This window comes from Brassica napus, chromosome C3, assembly GCF_020379485.1.
Source record: "Brassica napus cultivar Da-Ae chromosome C3, Da-Ae, whole genome shotgun sequence".
Lineage (NCBI taxonomy): Eukaryota > Viridiplantae > Streptophyta > Magnoliopsida > Brassicales > Brassicaceae > Brassica > Brassica napus.
Window position 1 is genome coordinate 60,480,462 of NC_063446.1, and position 10,478 is coordinate 60,490,939.

General features: G+C 40.0%; 2 protein-coding genes across 3 annotated transcripts; one reads left to right on the forward strand and one right to left on the reverse strand.

The window, feature by feature from the left end:
* The first annotated feature begins 5,632 nt into the window (after positions 1 to 5,632).
* Positions 5,633 to 7,240, forward strand: LOC111203820. Its single transcript, XM_048749843.1, has 2 exons — positions 5,633 to 5,912; positions 5,964 to 7,240. The coding sequence occupies exons 1-2, from the start codon at positions 5,633 to 5,635 to the stop codon at positions 7,238 to 7,240; spliced, it is 1,557 nt and encodes a 518-aa protein (XP_048605800.1).
* Positions 7,241 to 7,760: 520 nt separating this feature from the next.
* Positions 7,761 to 9,824, reverse strand: LOC111204712 (probable N-acetyltransferase HLS1). 2 transcript variants are annotated; one of them, XM_022700013.2, is made up of 3 exons: positions 9,478 to 9,819; positions 8,974 to 9,149; positions 7,761 to 8,895 (listed from the first exon to the last, which is right to left on the reverse strand). In XM_022700013.2, exons 1-3 carry the CDS (start codon positions 9,637 to 9,639, stop codon positions 8,022 to 8,024), a joined length of 1,212 nt encoding a protein of 403 aa, XP_022555734.1. In that variant the 5' UTR covers positions 9,640 to 9,819; the 3' UTR covers positions 7,761 to 8,021. The 2 variants fall into 2 exon arrangements, with proteins under 2 accessions (XP_022555734.1, XP_048607489.1); XM_048751532.1 differs by having other exon boundaries at positions 7,761 to 9,149; positions 9,478 to 9,824.
* Between the last annotated feature and the right edge of the window lie 654 nt (positions 9,825 to 10,478).

Sequence of the window (10,478 nt, forward strand, 5' to 3'; positions counted from 1 at the left end):
TGCATTAAATTTGTATCGTGCTACTGGTGCTTATCTTCTCTCTTCGTATATTTGCTTTTTAAGAATCTTAAGATTCACGTGGTCAAAAAAAAAAAAAAAGAATCTTAAGGTTCACATGATCGTCTACTTGAGAACCCCGTGAAGACTTTCTTTTTCTAGCTACAAAATCTAAAGAAGAATTACAAAATAATCCTTTTATCTAGTACAAAATCTTAAGATTCACATGATCGTCTGGTTTTCAAAATTTATATACCCGAGGTAGCTCTAGTAATGTATATATGGTAAATCAAAAAAGGTTTAAATCACTTCGTATCAAAGATAGCACTAGACTCTATACAAGCCTGACTCTATATATGATAAAGTCCGCATAATCGAGCTGATTTTAAATCCATGAAACTTGTAATTTATTTCTTGTGTATTGTATTTGTTAGCGAACCATATATATGATTTGCTGTGAATCATTGAGACTGAACTTCGAGAAAGAAATCATAATTAATCTGCATGTTTAGCACACACAAAAAAACTAATCTGCATGCATGGCTACATAGCACCGAGTCAAATCGAATCCGATTAACCACCAAAACGTTCTTACATAAACTGCCACGAAAATGCTATATGTAATAAACGCACAACAGCTAGAACCAAACCTCCGGTCAACATACGCACGTATATAATAATGTTTATAACTGAAATATAATCCACAAACACAAAGTGGTAAGTTATCTCCACATGTCTTATTATGCGATGAAGGAGACCTTATTGTATAAACTTTCTCTGCCTCGATCGGTGCTCACGACTCGACAATACCTCTTTGGACAAGGACACGTTCTTAAACCTGATTCAAAGGTTTCTATCATGCTACTGCAACACAACAAAAGAAACATATAAATCTATCAGTCTAACTTCTTTGGGACCATTAAATGGTGAAAATGTGCGGTCCATGACATTGATATTCATATCATTTTACACGTAAGACTGCCGATATCTAAAGGTGTTTTTATCCTCCAATACCCATCAATGATCAACCTCGAATTAGCAAAGTACTAGGAACCAAATCCCACCTAAAAAGAACACCTAAACTAATATACACCATACCGTATTTTCTTTACTCTTAAGAAAATGTGTATCTTAGTTGATATTCAAAAAGATCATACAAATAGTGATTTTAATTGGTAATTTTAATCAACAATGGTTAGTAAGATTCCTGGAAATTAGTGGCTTAGTATATTTTATTCAGCAATATTTTTTTTAAAAAACAGGGAACTTAAAATGAATAATTATACATTTACAGGTTATTTCCTCCGTTGAGGATCTGGACACAGTCCGCTGCTTCTTCGTTTTCCAAGAGACAACCAAATCCCCAAGAAAAACGACATATGCACTGAGAGATCGCCGAGTAATAGGACATGCTGACCAGTCGGAGTCAGAATAGGCGGTCAAAGATAAATCACTATTAGATGTAAGCATGATACCTTGATCCGAACAACCTTTTAGATATCGAATGACTTTCAGCGCAGCCATCCAGTGATCATGTCGCGGCCGTTGCATAAACTGTGAAAGTATGTGGACAATGTAGCTAAGCTCCGGTCGTGTAAACGTTAGATATATGAGACGTCCCACAAGTCGGCGGTATTGACTAGGATCAGTAAGGAGATGAGATTTAGACAGAGCCAATTTATGATTCAGTTCAGTAGGTACCGAGCAAGGCTTCGCACCCAACAAGCCACACTCAGTAATGATATCCAAGGCATATTTTCTTTGCGAAAAAAGATTCCTTCAGGACCACGGGCAATCTCGAGACCAAGAAAGTATTTCAGTTTGCCTAAGTCTTTCATCTTGAAACAGTTGTGTAGGTAGTTCTTGAGTGATACATCACCTTGAACCAAGGATATTAAGGAGTAATCTTCGTAGCTTTGAGTGAAACCAAACGATAACAAAGCCTTGCTTAGTTTGGCAAACCAACATCGGGGAGACTGTTTGAGACCATATAGGGACTTGCGAAGCCGACAGACCTTGGATGGATCAGTAGTTTTAAAACCAGGAGGAAGTTGCATATATATCTCTTCTTCCAGATCACCATGCAAGAATGCATTATGAACATTCATTTGATGAATTTCCCAACGTTTAGCAGCCGCAAGTTTGAGGAGAAATCGTACTGTATTCATCTTGGCAACGGGTGCGAATGTATCCTTATAGTCCAAGCCTTCTTTCTGGCGATTTCCACGTGCGACCAAGCGGGCCTTTGGTCGTTCAACCGTACCATCTGCCCTATATTTATAAGAGTAGATCCAGCCACAGCCGATAGCCTTTTTACCCGGTGGTAAGGTTGTGACATCCCAAGTGTGATTTTCTTCCAAGGCTGTGATCTCTGTTTCATAGCTCCATTAAACCGTGGATCATTAGCTGCTTCTTTATATGTTTTTGGAACAAAATCCGTTGTTATCGCAGAAAGAAAAGCCTGATGTTTAACATTAAAGGCAGTAGTAGACATATAATCAGCAATAGGATACAATGTCTTACCGGAGACCGTGCTAGGAGTACTCTGGTCTTGTGCAGGAAGAACGTGAGAGGGGTGTGTTGCAAATTCTTCAGTAGAATAGAAGGTTTCTTAGAACGGTGACCGCACCCAAGTATCTCAGCAAGACCTGGAGACAGAGCTGACTGTAACTGATCATTATCAGCAGTAGGAGACACAGATGGTGATGTAGGAGACGGCGTAGGCTGATGTTGTTCTGTCGGTATCGGGTTAGGATTAGGAGTAGTAGAACTAGGAGAAGGATTAGTAGGTGTAGAAGGTGGGGTTTGTGGCGGAGAGGATGTTGAAGAGATGGGAGGAGGCTATTGGTGAAGGTGTAGGTTGTGGCTCGGACGTTTGTAGAGAAACATGAAGCAACCAATCATCAAGCGGCAAGTTAGTATGAAGGTCCGGAGGCGAGACATAACCAGAATCCTCAATACCTGGGAATTTATCCTCAAAGAAAACCACATCTCTACTCGTGAAGAACTCATTAGATTCCAAATCGTACAGACGCCAAGCTTTCTTGCCAAAGGGGTAACCAACAAATATCTCTATCACGGGGTCGTTGGTAGCATAACAGAGACAACCAAATACACGAAGTTGATCAAACATAGGTGGAGCACCATGGAGAATCTCATATGGCGTTTTGCCATCTAGTACATGTGTAGGAGTTCGGTTGATAATGTGTGCAGCCGCCAAAATACTCTCTCCCCAAAACTCCACAGGTAGGTGCGACTGGAACAAGCAAGCGCGAGCGACATTCAATATGTGACGGTGTTTTCGTTCAACTCTACCATTCTGCTGGGGTGTATAGGTACAAGACGTCTGATGTATGATTCCATTATCACGAAAATATGGAGCAAGAGTCATAAATTCGGTTCCATTGTCGGTACGAATAATTTTGACTTTCTTCCCAAATTGTCTATCACTCATGGCACAAAAGTTTCGTAGGAGGGATGCTACTTCTGATTTTTCAAACATAAGGTATGTCCATACCGCTCGTGAGTGATCATCCACAGTTGTGAGAAAATAAAGAGCACCACACGATGATGGTGTTCGGTAGGGACCCCAGACGTCACAATGAATCAATGAAAACGGAGAAACAACTTTATTAAGACTATCAGGAAACACTTTTCTAGTTTGCTTAGCTTTAAAACAAATGTCACATTGAGAAGAAGTAGTAAAATCTAGCTTAGAACTTTTAAGAATCAGTAGAGTAGATAAGGCTTTGTATGATGGATGTCCAAGTCTGCGATGCCATAGAGTTGAAGAAGAAGGTTTCGTTGAAGCTCCATGCACTCGTGCCACTTTAACACCCGTAAAGTAATAAATCCCCTCACGTTCTTCACCTGCTCCAATCAGAGTCCTCGAAAAACGGTCCTGTAATACACACAAAGTATCAGTAAAGATTGCAATACATCCAGTTTGTTTGAGAAATTTGGAAACTGAGATGAAAGTGCAGTTGAAATCAGGAACAAAGAGAACATCATGAAGCGAGTAATCGTTGCTAAGACGCAACGTCCCCTGTTTCATGGCGTGTGAATCTCGACCATTCGGAAATGTTACTGATGAGGAAGGGATGTCAAAGACATCGTGTAGTAAAGTAATATCACCCGTCATATGGTGGGAAGCACCTGTATCAATAATAACATCAGTCAAGGTAGTTTTACCCGATAATCGCTCTGATGACAAGTTACTTTGCTGGTTTTGTAGGAGAGAAATCAGAGAAGCAATCTGGTCAGAGTTGAATGTTGACGTGGTCTGTGTTGCGTTAGCTCGTCCACGTCCACGTCCGCGATTATTGTTGGAACGTCCACCCCGACCGCCTCGATATCCTGACGCGCCATTTTGTCGTTGTTGTTCATGGAACCATTCAGGATAACCATGAACCAGGAAGCACTCAGTAATGTCATGTCCTTTCCTGCCACAATGCGTACAAGATCGTGCAGGATCTCTAGAACGTAATTGTGGTGCGTCGCTTGTAGAGGTAGTAGTATCTTTTGGAGAATCGGTTTTAACTGAGAAACCCAAAGCTTCAGTGCGTTGTTCTTTAGATCGCGCTGAAATCATGTTATGTTCTTCTAGAATAACACGGGAATAAACGATATTGAGGTCTGGCAGAGGCTCTTCATCAGTGATCCGAGATCGTATGGAAGCAAAGCGCGAGTCATCAAGGCCAAATAGGAATTTATGAACACGAGCATCTTCTCTTTCTAAAATTATGTCCGCAACAGCAGCACAGGTACAAGCTCGAGATGTCTTCATGTTCTGTAACTCTTCCCAAAGCTTCGTAAGTCTTCCATAATAATCAAGAACCGACTGCCCATCTTGTCTGCAATTTGTAATCTCATCTTGTATCTGATGAAGACGAGTTCCATTCTTGACAAAGAAGCGGAAGCGTAAAGTTTCCCAAAGCTTATGTGCTTCAGGAACATGAGTTACTGTTGATCAAACTTTAGAATCTATGGACTAAAGTATCCATCCGACGATCATAGAGTTAATTGCAAGCCACCTTGATAGATCAGGTTCGGCTGCTGGTTTTGTGATGGTACCGTCGATGAACCCCGTTTTCTGCTTGGCTTGCAGAGAATTACGAAGCTCCGTAGACCACTCCAAATAGTTGTGAAGGTGTAGGTTGTGAAGGTTTGATCAACTTCGTGTATTTGGTTGTCTCTGTTACGCTCACCAGCGACCCCATGATAGAGATAAGTTTAGAACGCGAAGCCGCAAGAGTATATTTGTTGGTTACCCTTTTGGCAAGAAAGCTTGGCGTCTGTACGACTTGGAATCTAATGAGTTCTCCATGAGCAACCAATCATCAAGTGGCAGGTTAGTATGAAGGTCCGGAGGCGAGACATAACCAGAATCCTCAATACCTGGGAATTTATCCTCAAAGAAAACCACATCTCTACTCGTGAAGAACTCATTAGATTCCAAGTCGTACAGACGCCAAGCTTTCTTGCCAAAGGGGTAACCAACAAATATACTCTTGCGGCTTCGCGTACCAACAAATATGTTCTGTAATTTTTTTATTTTTTTTTTCCTCTTTTCGATCACGATTACTGTTGATCATCTCTTTTTACCTAATTCTACCTACCTCGTCCATCATAAACGATGTCTGACGATAACTCTACTGCTACCAATATTCCGACAACGCAAGCTGCATCAATGCATGTGTCTCCATACTATCTCAGTCATTCAGACAATCCTAGAGCTCTTATTACGTCGGTTCTACTTACTCATGACAACTATTTGGAGTGGTCTACGGAGCTTCGTAATTCTCTGCAAGCCAAGCAGAAAACGTGGTTCATCGACGGTACCATCACGAAACCAGCAACCGAACCTGATCTATCAAGGTGGCTTGCAATTAACTCTATGATCGTCGGATGGATACGTACGTCCATAGATTCTAAAGTTTAATCAACGGTAACTCATGTTCCTGAAGCACATAAGCTTTGGAAAACTTTACGCTTCCGCTTCTACGTCAAGAATGGAACTCGTCTTCATCAGATACAAGATGAGATTACAAATTGCAGACAAGATGGGCAGTCGGTTCTTGATTATTATCGAAGACTTACGAAGCTTTCGGAAGAGTTACAGAACATGAAGACATCTCGAGCTTGTACCTGTGCTGCTGCTGCGGACATAATTTTAGAAAGAGAAGATGCTCGTGTTCATAAATTCCTATTTGGCCTTGATGACTCGCACTTTACTTCCATTCGATCTCGGATCACTGATGAAGAGCCTTTGCCAGACCTCAATATCGTTTATTCCCGTGTTATTCGAGAAGAACAGAACATGGTTTTAGCGCGATCTAAAGAACAACGCACTGAAGCTTTGGGTTTCTCGGTTAAAACCGATTCTCCAAAAGATACTACTATCTCTACAAGCGACACACCACAATTACGTTCTAGAGATCCTGTACGATCTTGTACGCATTCTGGTAGGAAAGGACATGACATTACTGAGTGCTTCCTGGTTCATGGTTATCCTGAATGGTTCCATGAACAACAACGACAAAATGGCGCGTCAGGATATCGAGGCGGTCGGGGTGGACGTTCCAACAATAATCGCGGACGTGGACGTGGACGAGCTAACGCAACACAGACCACGTCAACATTCAACTCTGACCAGATTGCTTCTCTGATTTCTCTCCTACAAAACCAGCAAAGTAACTTGTCATCAGAGCGATTATCGGGTAAAACTACCTTGACTGATGTTATTATTGATACAGGTGCTTCCCACCATATGACGGGTGATATTACTTTACTACACGATGTCCTTGACATCCCTTCCTCATCAGTAACATTTCCGAATGGTCGAGATTCACACGCCACGAAACCGGGGACGTTGCGTCTTAGCAAAGATTACTCGCTTCATGATGTTCTCTTTGTTCCTGATTTCAACTGCACTCTCATCTCAGTTTCCAAATTGCTCAAACAAACTGGATGTATTGCAATCTTTACTGATACTTTGTGTGTCTTACAAGACCGTTCTTCCTGCACAAGATCAGAGTATACTCCTAGCACGGTCTCCGGTAAGACATTGTATCCTATTGCTGATTATATGTCTACTACTGCCTTTAAGGTTAAACATCAGGCTTTTCTTTCTGCGATAACAACGGATTTTGCTCCAAAGACGAGTACCATTCTTGACAGCCGTAATAAGAGCTCCATAAACATCTCCAGGATGGTATCAGAGCCAGAGATCTCTTTGACCTAATTTTTTTTTTCCTCTTTTCGATCACGATTACTGTTGATCATCTCTTTCTACCTAATTTTACCTACCTCGTCCATCATAAACGATGTCTGACGATAACTCTACTGCTACCAATATTCCGATAACGCAAGCTGCATCCATGCATGTGTCTCCATACTATCTCAGTCATTCTGACAATCATGGAGTTCTGATACCATAAAATATAATGTAATGTGTTGTATTATTCATTAACCCAAAGAGGGTATATATACAAAGAGTATCGTACAAGGTAACTAGGTATTATCCTAAATCCCTAAAGTATAAGATTATAACTATCGTAGGCCCATTAAAAATCTATCTTTGTGAAACGAAAGGAGTATATGTGACACAACTGTGGTAATGTTATCGTTATCGTTAATACATTCTGTACACCCATCTTCTTCTACTCTCGTAATTGTTATTTTGTCTGGAAGATTATCATATTAACGTGATATAATTAGTTCATTCTACGTATCAATGCGGTCATTAAAGTTCTCTGTACGTATATATAATTTTATTAACATTGCCACAGAAAAAGTATCTTAAAAAGCTAGTTCCATTTACAGACAAGAAAACACAAACCCCAAAAGTAGGAGATTTTGCCTTACCACTAAGTTATTAACACCCACACCAAAAAAAAAGATTAATTAGAAGAAAAAAAGATTACTTCCTAAAACTGAACCCATCAAGAAAAAGAACAAAACACGAGCTTACAAGAAACCCCCCTAATATATATATGACATGAAGGTTGTAATAAGTTTTAACTTTAAAATTCTCTAGGATCCACAAAGATTGAAGTGCCAGGTAGTGACTTAGTCCAGTCACCAACAACACCGTCACTATACTCTTCTCCAAGCCGTTTAATGCACCATAGATCTTCGTCACACGATAGTGCTTTCCAGTGAGGTATCCCTTGCCGTAACGGCTCTGCTCCGGCAACTTCTGCCGCAACAACACCACAACCTCCTTTCTTCGCCATGTTATGTGCATGACCACACAATGACTTCACCATCTTTGTTGCACGTGGGCCTTCTCCGCCGATACCGTACATAAAGTGAAGACCAAACGGTTTAAACACCGACGGTATCGAAGGAAGTTTCAAAAACGGCAGCGTTTTATCAACGACACGAGTCGTCGTAGCCACTACACGTCTCAACCTCGACGCGCCACGAACCTCCAACCGAAACGAGTCTTTGCAGTTCCAAACGCTCAACACAGCCCATGACTCGGGTGTATACTCCAGAAACTTTGCCGAACCGGGCCATGATCCTGACCCGGACCCATAACAGCTGCCACGTGGCACCGCGACAAAAGTTCCGAGAGACAGTTTGTTGTTCAACACCGAATCAATATCCCGCGGGAAAAACTCTGTTGTACTGAACCGGAGCCGGTACAGAGATTCTGCGTCAACCGGGTCCAGTTTGATGATGGTTACTTGACGTGAGACGTTAACCCGGTGGGCGTAAACCGGATTAACCAAAATGGACGGTTTACGGAACTTGCTGTAACCGCACTTTCCCGTGAAAAGATTAATGGAAGCTTGGTTATCGTTTTCAGTTGCAATATACGAATATTCTGCGCCGGTTTGCGTAAACCATTCTTCCATCATCTTCACGAGCTTAAACCCTATTCCTTCCCTCCTGCATAAAACCATAATTAACGTGTAAATAATTATAACTTTTTTTTGTAATTGCGCGATTAGTGGGAGTAACGGAAACCTATGAGAAGGAGAGACACGGAGGCCCAAAACGTAGGCGAGTTTAGTGTAAAGAGGTTTAACGGTGTCGGTTTGGGATTTATGATTTAAATCGAGTTTTATGCCACATGTAACGGTTTTGATGCAACCTCTAATCATGCCCACGATCTCCTTCTTCTCCGTACCCATCTCAGCCACCTGTTACAACCATATTAAATTTTTCCGTTCTTAAATTTGTTTTTTCCTTAACCTTTATGGACAAATTGAAAAGTATGTAACTTTATGTTTATGGTTAGCTACACGATATATTTGGTTGAGAAAATATAAATGATGAGCCTTTTGATCTTATCAAGAGTAGGATAAATAAAATATGATGAAACAAAAAGTGAGCAATTATTATTTTTATATAAAATTCTATTTAAGGAAATTGGTTTTTGGATTAACCAAAGGTTGAGAAATCAAGAACCTCTTATCCTTAAGTTTCATAAATAGGAAAAAAAAACAGGTTGGGAAGATAAGTAATTACCAGCATAAGAAAAGAAGGTGAATGTCGGATCCTACAAAGCGGGTCACCCAAAAGGTCGGTGAAGAGAGAAAGCTTGCCGCTTGGTCCGACCTCGCACCGTCGTTCTACATCCTCCACACCGGCTAAGTCTCTGCTAGGGTCGTATTCTCTAACCACTATCATAGTTGCTTTCTAGAGAGAGAGAGGGAAGAAAGAACAGAGCAAGGAGAAGAAGAGAGAGTTGAGAGGAAGAGTGAAGTAGATAGGGTTTTATATAGGTAGGAAGGTGAGAGTGGAAACAAGAGAAGTAAGGGAAGATTATTCGGGATATAAGTATTTATATAAACGATATGTATATAACGTGAGATATAAGTAAAGAACTGAGAAGCTACAATAGTTTATAGGATTTGGATTTTTAAAAAAAAGATAAAAAGAGTTTATTTCCGGCTACTTTTTATTTTATTTATGATGAGCTTTTTTTGTCAAAAATTTATGATGAGCTTAAAAAGTTGGAGACGGCGAGTAGTTCGTGACTGATAAGAGGTTTAAAGATCTCAATCCTATATATTATGGTCTCTACAGTTTCCATTTTGTTTTGCTCCATTTTGTAATTAGAAATATTCGTTAGTTCTAAATAATAAGCAGAATCTAACCAGTATAACTTACTAGCTAGTGATTAGGGAAATACTAAAAATGTATTGCAAATTTGCAAAATTTTGACAAAACATGTAGTTTAGCAGTGCATAATATTTATCATAAGTTTGTATCCATAATACTTATCATAAGTTTGTGTTATATGACACCGTCAAAGTTTAAATTAGCATAGTTGAAAAAACATTATAGAGTTTAAATAATCATAATATATATTATTAAATTCATCTTACAAAATCATATGATAGTGTTAAAATAGTTATAATATATATTAGTATATTCATCTTTATAAAACATATACCTTTAACTACGATAGATTGTTCAAACCAGGGAAGACAAAACATAGTATCCTCATGTTTCAAAATTGAAAC